The following is a 22,025-nucleotide window of genomic DNA, read 5'->3' as shown; positions in this document are numbered from 1 at the left end:
CTAGTGGAGAGATGAACCCATCTGTTTATTAGAAAAAAATACAATAGAAATCCAGATGTCTCCGTTTTCCACTGGGCCTTGAACGTAGCTTAGATTTTTGGATTTGTGAGAAGCAGCCGTCGTCTCAGAACCTCTCCCGGGCATGTGGCGCAATCTGTAGGTATCAACGATTCTTGTGCATACGTTTAAGGTTTTGTAAGCGACCAGCAGGGACGTTACGTGCGCTCACAGGAACCTTTGTCAAAGAGAAAATGATGAACTTAAAAAGTTGTGCGCAAATGATCGCAATGTGTTCAGGTGCATGTCTGTGTGTGGACTGGAGCGCTCATTTGTTAACCCTCAAAAGTTACACACAAATCACGGTGTACACTTAGTTCAGGTTTGTGGATCATATCACATACATTTGTAACACTTTTGGCAAAGTTGTCTCCGTGTCTTTGAGCTAAAATTGGATATTGTTATAAGGTATTTAATTCTTGGCTCTGATTTAAAGAGAAACTAAATCCTGACTCTCATTTTTACTAAATGAGATCTGACAGTGCTGTGTCATCACAACAGAGGTTATGGCTTCAGTTTAGCTGTCTAAGTGAGAGATGGGTCTTTACTTGGTTAGAGCAGCTGTCTCTGTGCATTGCTGGTGTCTCATCAAGATGCAAAACTTAAGTAACATAGTGCTTTGGTATAGGGACAGAATCTCTGTAGTCTGCTAAACTCAGCAGCCCTGATGTGACGTCCTATTGTATAATGCCACTATGCATCCCGGTGAGACTCTCTGCACTATTTGCATGGACATTTTGGCATAAAATGGACAGATGGAGTGAAAACAGTGAAGTTTGATGTCATTTGGACGAAGTTGTCTTTTGAACTTTGAAGACGGCCCAGACTCCAGGTGCTCGCGCTGTCCTCACACACCAGCTACTGCACGTGGGGATCAGGAAACACACGTGAAAACCGGGGCCCTCGATATTGCACTTTCATAACTGTATCTGACTATAGGCGTTGCTTAAATGGTGCGTTAAAGTGCAACTCGTTCAGATTTGTTTTGTAACGTGAAATTGTCACTGAAAATGCCGACTTAAACACTTGTCCGTGACATTAAATGACAGTTATTTTATTTCAAACATGTACGCGGTTATTTCCATAGATTTTTTTTTTTTCCATTGGAGGTTCAGAAAGCTCACTAGGCTCATTTCTACTTTATAGTTAAACACTCCGCCTCTTGTTGTGCATTTACACCTGGGAACAGGTGGAGACAGTTTAGTGAAACACAGAACAGCTTCAGCAGTCTTGGCTTTACATGATGCAAGCCAACTATACATTTAGTGATTGAAGTCGTCCCTGAGTGAACACGGTGTACAGATGGGTACAGACAGCAGCCTCAGAGCACCCATCTAATATGGAGACTACAAAGGCAGACAGCAGGCGCAATCCTTTGGCCACTGCCAGCTTTTTTTCAAGGGTCTTTTTGTGGTAAGTGCATTAATGAAGATATTGGATTCCTCAGCATGTTGTTAGTATATCAGTCAAAAGAAAGAAGAAAGTTTCTGCAAATTATTCCGCACTGAGTGACAGCACTTAAAGCGTTCCGTCTGAAATGGGAATAAAGTATATCATAGAGATGAATCGGAGCGAAGAGGGAATTTTTATTTTTATTTTTGTGTACTCAGTAACGACTAGAAGACTCGGGTAACAAGTAACTGAGAAATCAAATAGGTTAGAACTTAAAGGGCTTGCGGATCTTTTGATCTTTTTAAAGTGGGCTTTTAAAAAAGGCCCGTTATATCTACAGGGAGAGTGTAAGTCAATCGTTCTATAAATGTCAAATGTAAACTGTCCATATTCCATAGGTGACTGAATATAGGCTTCCCCTTCGCATAGGGGCTTGTACATATTGTACATAACAAATATGTGTCAGTTACTTAAAGAACATCACGTGATATATCCCCTACGGGCATTCCGATGTACGTCTTGGTCCAGTCCCAATGTGCAAACTGATGCTCTCACAAAGTCTGAGGCTCTCAAGTATTTTTGAAAAGCTTTCATGCAAATAGAAGTTAAAACACGTTCTTTATTGCACATCTAGTTTAATCAGCCGTTTCTTTTTATTGGAGAAAACTGATGAGACTATTGCAATGAGCTCACTAAGTGACTTCAGTGAACTCTGTAAGGCTTTACAGAGAAACAAACCAGGGCCCTCTCTCGTTTCACAGACGACATTTAACATGTTTAGCAGTCACAGCAAGTATTCCTATTTGCTCGGAAGATGAAGGCGAGGCCAGAGCAGCTGTTTGCTATCTGCAACTTCACCACTAGCTGCCCTAAGTCGTACACACTGCTTTTTTAAAGGTTTATATATAGACTATATAGAAGTGGGTGTAGTCATTCGTTTCTCTGGACTGCAGTGTGAAGTCAGCGTATGCAGATTGATTCATTCCCACAGCCAGCCTCAAAGAGCTGTCTTTTTCTTTCAGCACCAGTTGCTTTCCTGTGCTTATTAGTTATTCATACACTGATCATCATCACTTGCTTGTTAATTCAAGAAGCTGGATACCTGTGAATTTACATTGTAATTTTAAATGTTCTTCCGGGACTGTGGCCGATATTTGATGTGTGAACAGCATTAGCTTTAAGAGATCCTCCAAGTCCATCACTAGAAACACTGTTTCTCCAAATAACTCATTAAGCACAAATAGTTCAGACATTCACAGTCAGCTTAGATATGTCTTTTCTAAACCACAGTGATTTGTATTTTTCTCTGCCAGATGGAAATGGTTTGTTTTTTTCTGTTTCAGTTGGTTAAACCCCCTGTTACAGCTTGGCCAAAAACACAGGCTCGAGAAAGGTGACATGTACAGTGTCCTTCCGGAGGATCGGTCTGAAACCCTGGGAGAGGAGCTGCAGAGGTACTTCAGCAAAAGGCTAATGTGACAAAACCAGAAGTGGTGCTGGTTAAGAAACATGTCTGTTTGTTTCAAGTTAATGTTTTATTTTTTTATAGTGTGGATTGCCATTCTGTCAACCTGCCACTGCTTGTAATATCAAGTGCTTTCGAGGGTCTGATAATTGTGTTACTGACCTGCTGCTAATTAACCTAATTAGCCTCAAAGTCCTCCAGTTGTTTCTTTTTAGTGCCACTTACCTTTGCAGCCTTCTCTTGCCCTGTCCCAACTTTGTGAGATATGTTGCTGCCATCAAATTTCAATGCAAATAATTTTCATAAAATAGTAAAGCACCTCTGTTGGAAATGTGTTTATAAATCCTGGGCTCAACTAATAAATTCATTTGATTTGCAGATGTTGGAACGAGGAAGTAAAAAAGGCTTCAAAGGAACTATGGAAGCCGCAGCTCTCCAGGGTTCTTATAAAGTGCTATGGAAAGTCCTATGCATTAGCCGGCCTATTTGAATTTTTTCTGGTATGTTGTGAATATTTACAATTGGCACCAGTGTTAAAACAATCATTCATGCACAGGTCGTATTTGAGATTTTGTGCGGTTTTCTGGCCATATTATTTCAGATGAGCTCAAATAAAAAGGAATACTGTAGTTTTACTGTATTATTGTATTACTAGCAGATATTTGAACCAATTTACCACATCCAGTACTAGTAATGGATAGAGTGAAGCTTGTTTGCATATTCCATTATGTATTTATTGTCTTTGTCGTAAAGGAGGCAATCAAAGTGATCCAGCCACTTCTTCTGGGAAAAATAATCCTTTTCTTTGAGAATTATCACCCAGATGATCAGAGGAGTCTTTGCATGGCGTATGTTTACGCTGCTGCGATGTCCATCTCCACGTTTGGACTGACTATCCTCCAACATCTCTACTACTATCATGTCCAAAGAACAGGCATGAGGATTAGAGTGGCTATGTGTCACATGATCTACAGGAAGGTCAGTGAAGATTCAGAAAATTTGCACAAGAGATGCAAATTTTTGAGCTCACAACTCTCAGAATAATTTTGTAAATTTTTCAAGCTGTTAAGTAAAAATGTTCTCATCAGGCTCTTGGTCTCAGCACTGAATCCATCGGACGAACAACCACCGGTCAAATAGTGAACCTACTTTCAAATGATGTTAATCATTTTGATGAGGTAAGGCAACAGATGACCTAAATTTGTAAGGGTCAAGAACCAACTCGAAACTACATTTGGAGAATTGTAACCGAGACAACAGAAGGACAGAGGGTTAACCTGGATGTACCCTTTGAAACCTTTTTTCATTAGGTATTTGAGTAGATGGGTATTTGTGGTAAATACAGGGTTTTTTTTAGATATTATTTAAAAGTTACTACACTAACTTGCCACAGGAGAATGATAAAGATGAAAAATCTGAACTCTTGACCCTCTGCTTGATGTTATACACTCAACAAAAATATAAACGCAACACCTTTGTTACTGCTCCCATTCCCCATGGGATGGACGTAGAGACCTAAAATTCATTCCAGATACACAATATACACAATGTGTACACAATACACAAAGTTGTCCAGAGAGATCACATTTATTGTATGACGAAACATTTCTGTCCACTTCCAGGATTACAGCACACCATCTATAGAGCATAAGGTCTGGCGAGTCCCTGTTCAGACGGTGGCATCACAAGATGACTGATTTTGAGCTAATACAAGACCTCACAATAACTTCTAATCAATGAGATTGACTGAGAGCAAACCTTCAACTGATAGCTAGCTATGTCATAAGGATGTATATAGGCAATTTTTGTATGGGTAGGACAATTAAGTTTACTTTTGTCTAATTCACAGGAAGTTGTTTTCAAAAATATTAGGCAGGCATCTGAATAAAACATCTGTACTTCCACAAATGAAACATGCTCATCCACCCTGGTTAACTGCAGTCAGGCATTAAAAGCAAGTCTCTGCGGCTATTTTATTAATGCCACAAAGGAATCATTTTTGGGATAGCTTAAAGCCTGACACGACTGATTAACATGTGAGGGTGATTGCAGTCACACGAGAATCACAAGCATCTTAAAGCTGTTCTATCGGCATGTAGTTACCCAACACTTTATTGAGTATTCCTAAAATTTGTTGACCATTAGCACATTTCTCCAAATCTTGGGCATCTATGTTTGCTTACATTACAGGCTCCTTATGGTGACTGACAGTTTTATCCAAGTTGTGACCGCCACTTCCAAATGTCACACACTTTTCAAAATGTCATTTATAATGACCTCTACAGATTACACTCAGACTGCACTACTTGTGGGCGGGACCTCTGCAAGCAATGGTGATCATCGTTTTCCTTTGGTATGAGATCGGCCCCTCGTGCCTGGCAGGTGTGGCAACAATTGCAGTTATGATGCCGATACAGACCTGGTTTGGAAAACTCTTCGGCATCTTCAGGTAAAGGATAACTGGAGAAGTACATGGATCTTTCAATCTATAGACCTCTCAACGTCCAGCAAGAAACAAGACCCGACTGCAGGACTCATAGGCAAATTGGGCAAATGTAAAACACACCTTTTTATTAAAGTAGAAGCCCGATGTTCACAAGCTCCAAAATATCCACACACAAAAAAGACTAATCCAGGAAATTCCAAAACCCGAACTGAGACATACAAAGGTGGTTAAACAGGCAGACTGCCAGACTTCTTCTTGGATTTTAGACACAAAGGTGCATTGCTGCCCTCCTCTGGTACTTCGTAAACCAAGGAGGTCAAACTCATTTTACCTTGAGGGCCACATACAACTTACTTTGATCTTAAGCAGGCTGGACGAGTGGCGCTGTGATTTTTCTTTTCTAAAGAAATGTTGCTGTAGTAAATGAAAGACATGTTCGCACAAATTCAATTGTAAGAAATGTTTGAAATTACACAAAATGTTCTGGTAGCTCATTGCCCAGACTCTCCTGTAATTATAAAGCAGGAAGTGTTTGTTAATACACAGAAAACCTTCTGTTTCTCTTGTTTTCTTACTGTGGGCACATTATTTTACCGAACTTCTGCAGAGTTCTTCCCAACTCGGTTTCAATTATAGAAAGATTGGCACAGTCAAAAAAAGTCCTCCACTGACATCTCAACTCTCAACAAATTTCCCAAAATACTCTCTGTGTAACTTTTTTTTTTTTTTTTTTGGCTTTTAGCCTTTTGTGCTGTATCCATTTTGAGTTTTTAACCTCAGCATGCTAAGTGCACAGCTGATCATCACACCACTGTGACAAAAACTACTTTTTTTTGAGTTGTTGCATTTCATGAAGAATGTAGATTTATATGATCTCTCTAAAGAGTATGAGCTCTATTACCTGATCGAAGTGTGTTTAAGGTTCTGTATAATCAGTCTGTATCAGTAATGACCTTCATCGTAGCCTTAAGGATTGTCCTATGTTAATTTTTTTCTTTGGGTCAGATGAGTAAGTGATGGATGGAGGGAATTTTACTGCAGTCATAGAAATCCTAAACCTTGTTGCTTTGGCATTAGACACATTTGATGCATACAAACCCACACATAAACTCCTCTGTAGGACTCCCATTTTTAACTTTAGTGTATTTTATGTCCACCTAGATAACTAGGGAATGTTAAAGCTGATACTGAAGCCATGCAAATATTTTGCAAGACCGGAGCTAATGTAGAAATCAGACAGGAAACACCAGGGAAACAAGACACAGCTGAAACTAATCAGATGATTACAAAAGAAAGTAAAACTAAATACAAGACCCAAGAAACAAATGACAACCAAAATAAAACAGGGAATGAATAACCGAAACACTCAATATGACAAACTAAAAACAAGGAGAGGAAATAAGGGAACAAGAGCCAACAAGAATGAATCAAAGAAAATCAAACGATGAAGAACAACCCAACCAACAGAAATAGAAACTTGAACTAAAAAGATTCGAACTAAGAACTAAATGTTCCCTATGAATCTAAAAACATTTTAAAACAAGTTCCAAACTCTGAAACCCGAGTCCAAACCCAGGACCATGACAGGGCCTGTTTAACAATGTTCAATGACTGTGTCTATTTTCTCATGCACTAATATGTTATTTATAATGTATCATTAGGAAAACTAGCGGCCTCAATGACATGTTGTGGAGTTTTTTGTTGTTGTTTTTTGGCAGGAGCAAAACAGCAGTCCTTACTGACAGCAGAATCCGTATCATGAATGAAGTGGTGTCTGGCATAAGGATAATCAAGATGTATGTCTGGGAGAAACGGTTCTCAGCCCTGGTGACTGAAGTTAGAAAGTAAGGATGAGAATCACAGACAAACTGGTAATGTTTTGACACGAATCATTTTCTGAACCAGCAGAATACTACTGCATATATTATCCTTTTTTGGTACCCCTCTCCATCATCAACTGATTTAGCCCTCAGCTCTGACAGGCTCACGGGGTATTGTCGTCAAAACACAGGGAGGACGACAATACCAAGTTTGTGAATGAACTCCAGAATGAGGCGACATAGGATTTTCAAATTCAGACCAATGATGCACCTACTAGAAATCTCAGATAAGTTCAAATCCCGCTGACCTTAACCCCAAGGTCAGAGGTTAACTTTTCTGAAAATCACTTAGGATTTCCACGTTTTTCACATAGGTGCAAATGCTACAACTCTTACATAAATCCTCCTTTTGCAACATGTTTACATTTTATGTTTGCTTGTCTTTTCTTCAATTTGTGAAAAAGTTTATATTACTACTTTTTTTTCTGGGGTGTTCTTAATTGGTACTGTTGTCCTCCTGCTGAAACTCATATCAAGAGTGATCCCTAAACTCAGTGGGAGGTTTGGATCCTGCTGTATTGGATAACCAAGAGTACTTAGACAGAACTTATGCAGGCACAGGGAGAACATGGGAATTCACAAAAAGCTACACTCTGACTTTTCTTTCCTTTTTCCTTCATAACTTAAAAATTAAATATATAATTACTGTCATAGACATATCAAAGTGAAACCGATGTTGCTCAACATCCTGCCAAATTTAAACTTAAAACTTTGCTTCAACTATGTAATCCATCTACATATGTTCTCTTATGTTTGTAGGAAAGAAATCAGTCGGATATTAAAGAGCTCCTACCTACGAGGACTCAACATGGCTTCCTTCTTTGCCAGCAGCAAGCTCATAATCTTTGTTACCTTCACGGTCTACACTCTTTTGGGGAACACCATGACTGCCAGCCAGGTGTTTGTCACCATGTCCCTGTATGGTACAATTAAGGTCACCCTGACCCTGTTCTTTCCTCTGGCCATTGAGAAGTTGTCAGAGACTGTAGTGAGCATTCGCAGGATTAAGGTAATTAATTTCTGTCATAAACTGTAGGAAAAGTTGGCAATCCAGTAGTCATGTCCAAGATAGTCAAACAATTTCCAAAGCTGGTGTAAAACCATGTTTATCATTTTCCCAGAATTTTCTCCTACTGGAAGAGATTGAGAGAAAAAACATTATGTTGCCTTTGGCGGAAAAGGGGGGAAACTCTATTGAGATCGAGAAACTGACCTGCTACTGGGATAAGGTAAATAGTGTAATATATTTCGTAGCGGTGTAACATATTGTTGTAGAACAATGACTGTTCCTGCAAACTTTATAGTTTGATGTAGTACTTACTGCCATTTTTGTCTTTGTTTAGAGTTTGGATGCACCATCTCTTCAGAATGTTTCCATCACAGCAAAGTCACATCAACTTCTGACTGTAATCGGACCAGTGGGGGCCGGAAAGGTCAGTAAACTTGTGTAATCTATTTTAGCATCCACCCTAAGATTATAGGAGTCTTTAACCTAACGGTTTATTACCGGATTCTTATACGCTGCTCAAAAAATAACCACTTTAATAACATATCAGATCTCAATGGGGAAAAAAATCATCATTACTGATGTGCACTGAGTAATATGTTAGGTGGTGCAACCTGGCAACATTGGATGAACTGAAACATAATGTCCCACAGGTGTTCTATTGATTTAGGTCAGGTGAGTGTGGGGGCCAGTCAGTGGTATTAGTTCCTTCATCCTTCAAGAACTGCCTGCATACTCTCACCACATGAGGTTGGACATTGCTGTGCACCAGGAAGAATCCAGGACCCACAAGCATATGGTCTGATAAAGTTCAAGGACTTTATTACAATATCTATTGAAAGTCAGGGTGCCGTTGCCTAGCCTGTAGAGGTTTGTGCATCCCTCTATCAATATGCCAGTGACTCACCACCAACCCAGTCATGCTGAATGATGTTACACAACATACGTTTTTCCACGACTTCTCCAGACCCTTTCAGTTCTGTCACATGTGCATGGGTTAAGCTTGCTTTCATCTTTGAAAAGCACAGGGCGCAAGTGGAGGACCTACCAATTCTGGTATTCTATGGCAAAGGTTAGTTGGGTTCCATGGTGCTGGGTGGTGAGCACAGGGCTTACCAGAGGGCACTGGGCTCTCTGGCGCCATTATTGTCATTTTTATAGGGTTTTGGCAGTGATCATCCAGTTTCCTTTTGTAAAACGGAGCAGATCCCAGTCCTGATGATGGGTTAAGGGCCTTCAACAGCCTTGTCCAGGTCTCCTAGAACATTTTCTTGTCTCCTGGAATTTCATTTACCGTTTTACCATGTGGGAGATGGACTACCTGTGCAATCTCTGTAGGGTCCAGGTATCGACTAACAACCCCCTCTGCTATTTGACTGATCACATCAATATCCCAAAAGTTTAACTGACTAGTTGACAGACTAGTTACACAATATGGGATCAACAAGAAACGAATTTTGGAATATCAACAAATTAAATCCATAGTAAAAAAGAAATTTAATCCCAGTGAAGCTGAATTACAAACACCACCAACTGTGGTACAATTTTTTAGTCTAAAACCCCCCAAATCATTGTCTAAAATATACAGAACACTTTCTAAAATAGATGAATCAATATCCCTTCCTACTGCAAAATGGGAACCAGATTTATCAATCAACTTAGACCCAAACCTTTGGTCTCAGATATCCTTAAAAACCTTTCAATGGATCAGAAATCCCAGTTTGCAATTAATACAATACAAAATATTACACAGAGTGCACTATACTGGTCATAGGATGTTCAAGATGGGCTATACGCCTTCCAACAACTGCTCACACTGCACAGCAAATACAACGGACAATTACATCCACGCTCTTTGGTTCTGTCCACCAGTTCAGAAATTTTGGCGTGAGATATGTGTAGACTTATCAAAGTGTCTGAAATGTAACATTCCAGCCTCCCCTTTAATATGCTTGCTGGGCAACTTGGATGAGGTCACTGCAGAAATAAACACAGCCCACGTTGTTTTTACGGCCCTATGCATTGCCAAGAAAATGGTCCTCATTAACTGGAAAAATAAAAATAATCTTAATTCTAACCAATATAAAAACCATCTAATAGATCACATTAGTCTTGATACAACCTCTGCCATCACGTTTGATCAATCCCTTTGGGCTCCTTTGATCGGCTTCATCACCTAGTGGGGGTGGGGGGTCATGGTTTGGTCCTGCCTTCGCTATTGATATGGGGGTAGGGACGGCCTTAGGGTGTCTGGGGAGTCCCTAGGGATGTTTCCCTGGAGGGCCTAACCTGGGGGATGTGACCATGACCTGGTTAGGAGCTCTGGGGCTCTTGGATGGTGTTTTCCTTGTGGCTGCGTACAGCGGAGATGGGAGAGGGTCTGTGCTGGCGGACGTTGGTTACTGGCCTGGTAGCCTGGCTGCCCCTGGGAGGGTCCGGGACGGGCGTGGAGGCTTGGGGGTCTGGGGGTGCTCCGCCCCCCGGTCTGGGGTGCTGGCCGGGCCTTGGGGGCTTGGGTCCTGGCTGTTGTGTCGCCGGAGCAGTGGGCGGGTGGGTGCAGGGGGGCTCGGCCCCAGTGCAGGGGACCTCTGGTGCATCGGCCCAACTAGGGGGCTCTTTAACTGGTGGGGAGGTTGTTATATCTTTGCAGGTGGTCTCCTCACTACAGGAGCTCACTCTGCAGGTGGGGGGGGGGGGAGAGATTTAGGAGAGGTGGAGAATGAACTCAACCTGGGTATCTATTGTCTTGTGTAGTTTGGGAGATGATTGGATGATGGGGTGGGTGCAGTTTTCTCTGGGGTGGAGTCAGGAGGGCTGCCCCAGACTCTGTGGGGCTGGGCGGTGCTGCTGCTGCGGGCCCCGGTCCGGATGGGCCTGGGCCCCCTTGCCCTGGTGGGTTCCAGAGTGTGGGGGTGCCTACTGGGGTCAGCGGGGGAGCTGGCCCCAGGGAGGGGCCACTTGCCCCTCCCTTTCTTCCCTCCCCATCCTCAGCTGCCTCCCTATTCCCGCTCTACCACACCCACCCACACACGCAGGGCTTGGGGTGCAGGTATGTCACCAGGGTGCAGGGGAGGCACTCCCTCTCTGTCCCCTTCTGGCCGCCTGTGCCTCAATTTTATTCTGCAACCTAGACATCCACATTACTCACACTCTCACATAACACATACATATAGGGCCTTGGGGGTGGGCACGTTTTACAGCATCCAGAGGATGGTTGGTGTATTCCAACCCACCTCGGGCGCTGATGCCCTACCCTCAATTTTAAATGTATTTAGACACTAAGGGTTTTCGGGAGGAGCCGTGCTGCTCTCTGAGAGGAAGCTAGTACCATGCTCTCCTGAGTTTTAAATGCACTTTAGAACAGCACACAGCAACACTACATATGAGCGGGCGTAGGGAGGTTTGAGGTCTTCACTCACCCCGGTTCTGTTGGCCGTCAGGGCTGGGGGGCTGGGGGGCTGGGAGGAGGTGCTGGCCGTCAGACTTGGGTCTGGGATGCGGGGCCTCCCTGCTACTGCAGATAAGGAGGTGGTCCGCTTGCCTCCACCCCAGAGAGAAGGGTTACATCTCTTGGGTCTAGGTGCGGCTTGCCCCTCTGAGGGCGGGGGTACCTGGACCTGGGATATGGAGTATGTTTGGGGAGTGCGACTGTCTGTGTAGTGTCTATTTGTGTCTGTCTGCACGTTAGGTAAGTGCCGAGTATTTGGTTGTGCATATGGGGTGGGAATGCACGTTTGTGTCCGCGTGCGCCTGTTCGTCTGTGTCTATATGTCAGGTTGGGTCTTAGACTCAACCTCTCTGGGTAGATCTCAGGCCCTCTAAAGTACGGAGGCCTATCTCCCCTCACCACACTCCCTGCCGGTGGCTGATGCCCTCAGACCTTGGTGTGTTGGTGGTCCTTGTCGTCTGGGGCTGGGCACTCATGTATGTACCGGCTCACTCCTGGTGGCCGATTGGTGGGACCTGGCGCCTGTGGCCCGGCTGGGCCCCTTCCGGGGGGTGGGATGCCCTCAGGCCTCTGGGCCTGAAGCTCGGTCCTCTCTGGCACAGCTGGCTGCCGGCAGAGCCCGCGGGCATGCCACTGCAACCCCCTCTGGCCTCTGCTCCGTAGCTGCTGGATGACCTCTCGTTTGGGGCTCTACTCAGCTCTTCCCAGGAGGGTGGCACGGTTCCCCCCCTTTTGGTGGTTCTCCTCGGGTCCTTGTACTCTGGGGCCTCTGGATATCTGGGGCCTGGATCTCCTCCATACCTGCTTCATACCCTGGTGGACGGGGCTATGGCTCCCCACACTCCCTAGCAGATCGTTACATGGAGAAACCTTTGGAATACAAGCATGCTGATCCACACAGGTATGCACACAGGTGTACACACGGGTATTCACAGACACGGACTACACCTTTCTTGGCTGCTGCCTCAAAGCACATTGTGTGCTGTCTGTCGTGCGTGCTGCACAATATCATTTAATATTTAGTATCTACTGTTATCTACAGCTAGCTAGTTTATTGTGATGGTGCTGTTTTTATTATGTTGCACTTTTTTTGTTTCCTTTCTCTTCTGTTTTTTTTTTTCTTCATACAGGTGATCCAGGTGTTTTGTTTGTTTTTCTTTCTTTCTTCCCCCCTTTCTCACCGTCTCTTCTCCCCTTTGGTTTTCTTTCTCTCCCTCTCTTTCTTTCATTCTTTCTCCCTGTCCTATCCCCCAGTCATGTCTGTCCCGTTTATAGCAACCGAAAATAAAATAAATTCATATTTATAATAAAGGTCAATCAAATGGACCAATATGGCAAGGCCATGATGATCCACTTGGTAAAATAAATCCGCTTGGCATCTTTCTTGGCCTTAAAACAACAATTCTGATGGCTAAAGATCCAAACGGGACACGAAAAAAAAAAGTTTAACTGACTCGACTTTATTTAAAAAACATCCTTTAATTCTTTCTTTTAACAGTGTGCTTGATTTCATTTGTAAAAGAGTGGAGGTTTTTTCCTTTTTTTTCTGTTTTGTTTTTTTCTGTTACTGCATAGAGTCCTATGAAATATGTGGCCCATGATTCAGTACCTTGTACATTCACATTTAGCAAAAGTAGCTAAAGATCAGCTAAATCTGATCTGTATGACTTTATCAGTCATTATTCAGTTTATTCAGGTTTAGAGGCATATGTTTATACACAGCTCTTTTATGGTTCTGCCAAGGTGTTTGAGTTGTGTTGAGGTCCAGAATTTGTCTGGGCCATTGCACCATAGCAACTTGGAAACAAAGTGCTAAACCATTGCAGTATTTGTCACTGACAAAAAAAAAAAAAAAATGCAATTTACCCAGCTTACATGCATGACATCCATGTTTTCCTCAGTCATCCCTGCTAAGTGCAATCCTGGGAGAGCTTCCTCGTGATACAGGCACACTGAAGGTCAAAGGTCAGCTAACCTACGCATCCCAGCAACCGTGGGTGTTCCCTGGAACCATTCGCAGCAACATCCTTTTTGGGAGAGAACTTAACCCAAAGAAATATGAGCAGGTCCTTAGAGCCTGTGCTCTGAAGAAGGTGAGCTAATGTGTTCTATCAAAACGGAATATTGTGTTCATGACAATGTAGAAATACTACTTGAAAAACTATGACTGAAAAGCTTCTAAAGCCTGAACTACTACTGTGGATTTCATGGACCCGGACTTTACAGAGAAGCAGATGCATGTCCACAACTCAGGCTTCTTCTAGTCATGATTCTGGGTTTTGTACCCAGCGTTTTTCAGCTTTGGAATCTCAGTCTTCAGTTTGATATTTTCTGTATGACCTTGTTGTAACCTATGTTGTAATTTTCTGTTGAATATTATGTTTGCTTGGGTTGTGTTTTCATTCTGATTTTATGTTTTGTATTCATAGTTTCTTTGTTAGTTATTCTCAGGTTTTTCCTTTCCTCTTATGTTTTTAATGCCTAGTCTGCGTTTCGATCATTAATACTTGTCCTGGAATCTCTATCTGTGCTTATAGTACAGGATAGCCTATTTTGCTAATATTCTGAAGAACAAAACCAAACTGCCAATATTTATCAAATGACTAAAATGTTCCCCTATTTTTGGCATTCACATTTATTTTTGTTACACGTACATTTTGTGCAGGACCTGGAGATGTTTCCAGATGGAGACCTAACACTGATTGGAGACAGAGGAGCCACACTCAGTGGTGGACAGAAAGCTCGTGTAAACCTGGCGAGGTACGACAACAGTCACAGCAGTTATGTCATTGTTATGCACAGGAGAGAAATCCATTTTTAGTATAATCCTCAACAGATTTGAATTCCTTCTCTGAGTTATTAGGCAGCCTAAAATAGAGGCAGCAATAACCTATATGTTCGGGCAATTTTTTTAAACCTCCAGGTATGCACACTACTGTTGCTATAGTTGTTCTACTTCACATGCCATAATCAAAGCCCTTTTTTTTTACAGGGCTGTGTATGAGGATGCAGACATCTACCTCCTGGATGACCCTTTAAGTGCTGTGGATGCAGAAGTTGGAAAACATCTTTTCGACAAGTAATGACTGCTCACAATTATCTGTGTCCCAAAGAGATACCCATATGTATTCATACACATGAAGTATAGTATATTCTACATGCTACATATCTCTGTTTTATAGAAACGAAGGGAATTATTAATTGTAAGGTTAGATTTGAGTTTTCAATTCAACACCGGTCATTTCATGGCACTTTATACTGTAAAGTAAAGACCTAACAATACTATCACTGATAAACTTAGAAGTGGGATTATTATGCTCACATCGAGCCATGATTTTTATTTTAGTTGCACTGCATGATTGGCAGTTCCAAATAAGCATTATTTAACCGTTACCAGTCCTTTTAAAGCCTCTCAGTTGACACAGAGATAAGGAGAAAAAGCCATAAAGATTTCTTTAAGTACATACTGCTGAGGTAATGCACACAGATCCTTTTCTGCTCTATCACAGCCACAGACTTTTTGCTTTTTTCCCCCTGTAGAAATATATTTTCTGCCACACATCCTGTTTGACCTTTTAAATGTTCTCTTACTCAAATTTTACACAAGTCAGCTATAAATGTGTCATAGTTCCAATATTGTAATCACTTTAAACAAACGCAAACAATGAATCTGGATCTTGAGGACTGAGCTCGCATTACACAGCTGCGTTGTGTCGTGCAGTATGGACCTATATGAGATTTTTAAAAGGAGAAAAGTTCCACTTCTTATTTATGAAATGTGTACACCTGTCTGTGCTTATGATCAGGTGTATCTGTGGCTTGCTGAAGAACAAGTGTCGTATCCTGGTCACACATCAGCTGCGACATCTGAGGGAAGTTGACCAGATCCTGGTCCTGAAGGAGGTTTGTACTCCTGCAAAAGAAAATTGCTTGAAGGAAGCCTGCCTCCTGCTTCTTAACCATGCCATTGCAATAAATAAAGCATTCCCACAGCAGAATCCTGCCTAGTCGGTCAGACTTGGCCTGACATGGTGACAATAACCTGATCAGCTGCGACATTAAAACCACAAAAAAGGTTCTCACCCATTCAGTAATGAACCTGGGCTGTTTATGTCACAGTATGGCTGCCGACGGACAGCCGACTGTGAGGAGTGAGGACGTGGAAGTGCAGACATGCAAAGAGACAAAACTTGAGCATAACAAAAATGAGCTGTTTATTAAGGCTGGCAAAATGGTACAAAACAAAAGGCAAAGACGAAAGTAAACAATAACCTAAACTGGGTGAACTAAGATTAAAACATGACCTCACAAACCTTGAACATTTAGACCTGGCATGGATTCCTAGAAAAACCTGGAAACATGACATGAACATAGCAGACGACCACCCACTGGAGGTGATCAGGGGAAGTGGAAACACATAGGGACACAGCTGACACAAATTAATCAGAATCAGAATCAGAATACTTTATTGATCCCTGGGGGAAATTATTTTTTGTTACAGTGCTCCATTTTAAACCAACATTAAGACAAGACAGACAATACGCTAACTAAGAATAGTACAATATATACATATATATACATACATACATACATAAGTCACTTATAAATAAATAGTTGGAAAAGAAACATGTGTAGCTGTAGCAGCAAACAGTGTGTTAAGTGGATGCGTTGTACAGGGAGATGGCCACAGGCAGGAAAGATTTCCTGTGTCGTTCAGTGGTGCTTTTCGGTAATCTCAGTCTCTCACTGAACGAGCTCCTGTGACTGACCAACATGTCATGGAGTGGGTGGGAGGTGTTATCCAACATTGTCTTTATCTTGGACAGCATCCGCCTCTCCGACACCACCTTGAGGGAGTCCAGCTCCATCCCCACAACATTACTGGCCTTACGGATCAGTTTATTAAGTCTGTTGGCATCTGCGACCCTCAGCCTGCTCCCCCAGCATGCAACAGCATAGAGGATCGCACTGGCCACAACAGACTCATAGAAAATCCTCAGCATTTTCTGGCAGATGTTGAAGGACCTCAGTCGCCTCAAAAAATGGAGACGACTCTGGCCCTTCCTGTAAAGTGCTGTGGTGTTTTTAGTCCAGTCCAGTTTATTGTCAATGTGTACTCCAAGGTATTTATAGTCCTCCACAATGTCAACACTGACCCCCTGGATTGAAACAGGGGTCAAGTGTTTCCTGGTCTTCCTGAAGTCCACGATCAGTTCCTTGGTCTTTGCCACGTTGAGCTGCAGATGATTCTGCTCACACCACGTGACAAAGGAGTCGACCACAGCCCGGTACTCTGTCTCATCATCCCTGCTGATGCATCCAACCACCGCAGAGTCATCAGAAAACTTCTGAAGATGGCAGGTCTCTGTGCAGTGGCTGAAGTCTGTGGTGTAGAGGGTGAAGAGGAAGGGGGAGAGGACAGTCCCCTGTGGTGCCCCTGTGTTGCTAATCACCTTGTCAGACACACACTGTGGGAGACGTACATATTGTGGTCTTCCTGTCAGGTAATCAACAATCCAGGACACCAGAGAAGCATCCACCTGCATCGCTGCTAACTTATCACCCAGGAGGGTCGGCCTGATGGTGTTGAAAGCACTGGAGCCCATTGATGTCCTCGGCGTGAGGCTCACAGGGGACAACATGTCACAGGGGAAGAGCAAAACTAAACACGACGAACATGGGACACCAGACCTCTTCAAAATAAAATGGGAAACATAACGAGACACAGACGTGACAACACAAGCTTGACAACATAAGAAACGCAGATATGAAACACATGAGGGGTGAGGGAGACTTAAAAACAGGGGTGAAGACGCAAGGGGAATCTAATAAACAGTGAACTGTAACGGCAACCTATGCACAATAGAATTGAACTTAGAGAACCTAATAAACTTAAACATAAACATACTCAAAACATTGGGCCAGAAGACCCAGAATCATGACAGTTTAGTGGTTTCATGCACCTGGACATTATCGGTCCTGTGGGTTGCCTGCTGGGGCTTTGGCTTTTTAAAAGAATGTTTGGGGCTGGTTTAGCTGTAAACTGGGGAGCTCTTGTCCATTAGATGTATTTGCACTTGTTGAGAACCTGTTGTTTAGATGGTGATATGTGTATATAGGACCACGAATGTCAGGATCCAAGGTTTCTCAGAAGAGCTGTCTTACACTGTAAGGACATAACTGCTACTCATCTGTCTGTGGTTTTATTAATGCTGTCGCTTGTGTCAGTGTTAGTCATAATCCTATATATGTATATATGTATAAATGGTGACATTTCAACCATTTCTAAAATCGAAACAAATACGAAGCATTTTGACCACAGGTAAAAGTATTTTACAAATCTGTGCATCCACACCTAAATGCATTGTGATCACTTATGCACAACTTTTTAAGTTCAATTTAAGAAATCTGATCATCTTCTCTTTCAAAAATCTTTCTGTGCATACACATAACATCACTTTAATTTTCACTCACAACACCATGGTTGTACAGGACTGTGGACCATCCTCTGAAGTGGGTATATGCTAATCCATTTAATGTGAAATAAAACTTTGATGTTAATCTTACTATTCTCTGAAAACAGCAACATTATTGTTAGCTTAATTGCTAATCCTGGACATTTCTGCTCTCAGCTGACATCAAGTCAGACAAACCTTGGCAATGGAACAGTGGACAGTGGAAGCACAGATGTCCCAGTTTTCTGCTGGGACTTGAACACAGCTTAGATTTGTGGATCTGTGTGAAACTACCTGGGTCTCAAAACCCTATGTGGACATGCGATGTGACCTGTATGTAATGAATGATTCGTGCATGTGCACTTAAGGTTTTGTAAGTGAGGCAAAGGGTTATGTGTATTTTTAGATATTTGTGTGCACAGGAAGATTTTTTGAAAGAACATAATCAAATTTCTGAACTTGAAGTTGTGCGTAAACAAGCAGCATTTATTTAGGTTTGGATGTACAGATTTATAAAATGGTTTTCCGTGTGGTTAAGATGTTTTGTATTTGTGTTTGGAGCACACATTTGGAGTTCCAAAGTTTCATTGACCATACAGACCCACCCTTAAGATTGACCTCAGTACTCATTCTTCTCGGGTTTTATGAGTTTGATTTCTTTGTTTGGAGAAGTTTCAGTAAACACTTTCCTACATTGAAGCCTTTGACGCCTTTGACTTCTACCTGTTCCCGTGTTTCAAAGGGAGATGAGGATTGTATGCACTGGGTTTTAGGGGGTTATAGAGTCCCAGATTCCAGATTCACTTGGTTAAGTGCAAAGGTTTGTCTTGGGGTACCCCTGTAGGGTAGAGCCTACAGGGGTTACAAACAGTGAACAACCCCCTTTCCCCCCATTGGACTATCCATATACCAAAAGAACAGCAGCCTAGATGTCCAGTAACTGATTTCCTTTGTTGCATCTTTAGGGTCAAATCATGGTCCAGGGAAGCTACAGTGAGCTGCAGTCCTCTGACCTCGATATGGTGTCCCTGCTGAGACGTGATGAGGAGCAGGAGCAATTGTCTCCATTTGCTGACCCAGAAAAACTGTCTTTACAAAGTCGGTGGACAAATGATTCTCACAGTTCACACTGTTTCCTCAACTGCCCCCTTCCACCAGAAAGCACCTACACTGAGCATCTTCCTGTATGTATATTTACTAAAGAGATTGAACATTGCTATTTTTACAAAATAGTGTTGTTTTACCTTCAGTTTTTTAAAAATGTAATTAATTTTCATAGACCCCCATGCATTGTCCTTTCTCTTTTTCTTTAAAGTTTCTATATGGTACCATGGTATATAAACAAGTCCATTTATTACTTCTTCTAATATGTGACATTTGTAGATATTATCTGATAGCCATTTGGCTAGAAAAGATATGCTAACTTCAGGTAGCTATTGGAGAAGTTCACTTACTCTAAGTCAGGGGTGCCAAATCCCAGTCCTCGAGAGTTACTGTCCTGCAGCTTTTAGATGCATCCCTACTCTAACACAGCTGAATCAAACGGTTTGATTACCTCTTCAGCATGCCATCAAGTTTGGCAAAGGCCTGATAACAAGCCATTCATTTGATTCATTTGATTTGAACAAGGATGCATCTAAAAGCTACAGGACGGTAGCTCTCGAGGACTGGGATTGGGCACCCCTGCTCTAAGTAATTAGTTAATGTGTTAATAAATGGTAAATGGCCTGTATTTGCATAGTGCTTTACTTAGTCCCTAAGGACCCAAAAAGTGCTTTACACGACATTCAGTCATTCACCATTCACACACACATTCATACACAGATTCACACACTGCTGATGGCAAGCTACATTGTAGCCACAGCTGCCATGGAGCGCACTGACAGAGGCGAGGCTGCCGGACACTGACGCCACCGGGCCCTCTGACCACCACCAGTAGGCAACGGGTGAAGTGAAGGGGTGAAGTAATAAAATCATGAAAATGTATGAAAATTAAAACAACACAGAAAATTTAACCCCAAATCAACTATCTCAAATCCTCAACCTCTTAAAAAGTAAAAAAAGATGAGTGAAGAAGAAACACTTAGCGCATCATGGCACCCTAGACCTATTGCAGTGTAACTAAAAGAGGCTTGAGGGTCACCTGATCCAGCTCTTACTAATGCTTTATAAAAAGTCTAATCTTAAAAGTAGTGATGGTGTCTGTCTCCTGAATCCATACTAGAAGCTGGCTGTACAGAGAGGGGCCTGAAAGCTGAAGGCTCTGCCTTCCAAATATTGTAGCAACAACAAGTAAGCCTGCAGTCCGAGAGTGAACTGCTTTATTGAGCTGATATGGTGCTGTGTGGTGTTCATTCATGGTACATGATATGGTAATGGATGGTACATATACACTGCACTTATACACTTAACACTGAATTACTGCATCCATGTAATGTGGTGTGTAGGTAATCAGCATGCAGGCACTGTAAAGTTGTTACTGAAGCTAAGATTGCTTTGATGGCAGCTTTCAGCTCATCTTTATGTGTCCATTTCCGCTCCATGTGAGGTCTCCCAATTTCTTAAATCAGCTATTCTTGACAATCCTTTCAACAGCTTTGAAAGAATTCTCACCTTTTCCTACTCTACGGTTCCTTTCAGTCAAATTTCACGTTACATGTAATAAATATATAAGAAAAAACTATACTGTCAAAAGTATTTGCTCATTTGACCATTCATCCAGAAACACATTTATCAGGTCAGACAAGAAGGACTAGCTCACGGTCCTTGCTCTAATTCATCCTAAAGGTGTTCTGTTGAGTTGAGGTCAGGTTTTCATGATATATATATTTCTCACTAATATTATTTTAGATGCACTATCATGAAGTGTCAGCTTTGTTCTGAGATTACAAACAGTAAAACTATGTTCAAGTATAAAGATGTGCTTGGATCATTTCTTGTTTTGCAGGTTGAAGCTATTCAAACTATTGCAGAGGAGACACGAGCTGAAGGAAATGTCAGCAGTCACATTTATTTTACATACTTCACGGCAGGCTGTAGCCTTCTGGTTTTAATGGTTATAGTATTTCTCAGTATTCTAGCTGAGGTAAGTCACAGACCTCTTATGGTACCATTAGCAAGTGAATGGAGATTTTTAATGCAATGTTTTTATTCATTGTGAACATAAGAAACAAAACCAAGTTGAACCTTTTTTTTTATTGTTTGTTTCTTTTCAATAGGTGGCATATATCCTTCAGGACTGGTGGTTGGTATACTGGTGAGAACTCAACACACTTTTAGTACTGTGTAACACTGTGCAAGTCTTGAGATACACCTCATTTCTTTATAATTTGCTTCTAAGGAGCTAAAACGTTTTTAGATATATTGTAATGTAAAGGCCCTACAAAGAGATTTGATAAAACAGCAAGCGCTTTGGGGACAGTGGGAAGGCAAAAAAATAATAAATCTATTTTTTCCTTCTGTTCTGCATTTCTATGTATGTTTTCAATAACTCACTACACGTGTGTCCCATTTTGCAAGCAAAGTATAAAGAAATTAGTGGTAGATCAGGACTTTAGTCCAGTTCTGTAGAGCCAGTAGCTTACTTTTCTATTCATTTAATTACAGAACATTTTATTAGACTGTTTAAGTGATGTTCTTATGTTTCACACTTTGTTTAATTGTCTTCTCACCTGACAGGGCAAGAGATGATTTTACAAACGGCACAAACAGCAGAGTCACTGCTGTTAGCCTTAAAAGTGGAATGAATGTTACTAGTTCATACCAAGAGTTTAATCTCTCTTTTTACCTCAGCATTTATTCAGGTAAGCCTTTCAGTCCTGTAGTTCTTACTGAAATCTTCACATACTATTGTTGACTACCATGTGTTTAGTGTCC

At 41.9% G+C, this 22,025-nt stretch overlaps 1 protein-coding gene across 1 annotated transcript in view; it reads left to right on the top strand.

The window, feature by feature from the left end:
• Nucleotides 1–1,163: 1,163 nt before the first annotated feature.
• Nucleotides 1,164–22,025, top strand: part of LOC147302274 (ATP-binding cassette sub-family C member 4-like) — a 32,139-nt gene continuing 11,277 nt past the window's right edge. Inside the window, exons 1-18 of the mRNA XM_086283082.1 lie at nt 1,164–1,470; nt 2,793–2,903; nt 3,294–3,414; nt 3,668–3,892; nt 4,003–4,092; nt 5,200–5,363; nt 7,079–7,204; nt 8,000–8,249; nt 8,362–8,469; nt 8,584–8,673; nt 13,596–13,787; nt 14,360–14,454; nt 14,687–14,773; nt 15,501–15,597; nt 19,115–19,333; nt 21,097–21,234; nt 21,368–21,405; nt 21,828–21,952. Coding sequence (XP_086139208.1) covers nt 1,397–1,470; nt 2,793–2,903; nt 3,294–3,414; nt 3,668–3,892; nt 4,003–4,092; nt 5,200–5,363; nt 7,079–7,204; nt 8,000–8,249; nt 8,362–8,469; nt 8,584–8,673; nt 13,596–13,787; nt 14,360–14,454; nt 14,687–14,773; nt 15,501–15,597; nt 19,115–19,333; nt 21,097–21,234; nt 21,368–21,405; nt 21,828–21,952 — 2,350 coding nt within the window. The 5' untranslated portion in view covers nt 1,164–1,396. The remainder of the gene's footprint in view (nt 1,471–2,792; nt 2,904–3,293; nt 3,415–3,667; nt 3,893–4,002; nt 4,093–5,199; nt 5,364–7,078; nt 7,205–7,999; nt 8,250–8,361; nt 8,470–8,583; nt 8,674–13,595; nt 13,788–14,359; nt 14,455–14,686; nt 14,774–15,500; nt 15,598–19,114; nt 19,334–21,096; nt 21,235–21,367; nt 21,406–21,827; nt 21,953–22,025) is intronic.

Source organism: Aulonocara sp. 'chitande type north' Nkhata Bay, linkage group LG23 (genome assembly GCF_057382095.1).
Source record: "Aulonocara sp. 'chitande type north' Nkhata Bay isolate Kocher_YH1m ecotype deep benthic linkage group LG23, A_spYH_male_GT1.1, whole genome shotgun sequence".
NCBI classification, from domain to species: Eukaryota; Metazoa; Chordata; class Actinopteri; order Cichliformes; family Cichlidae; genus Aulonocara; species Aulonocara sp. 'chitande type north' Nkhata Bay.
The sequence above is the reverse complement of the archived record's forward strand: the minus strand, read 5'-3'. Positions and strand labels throughout refer to the sequence as shown.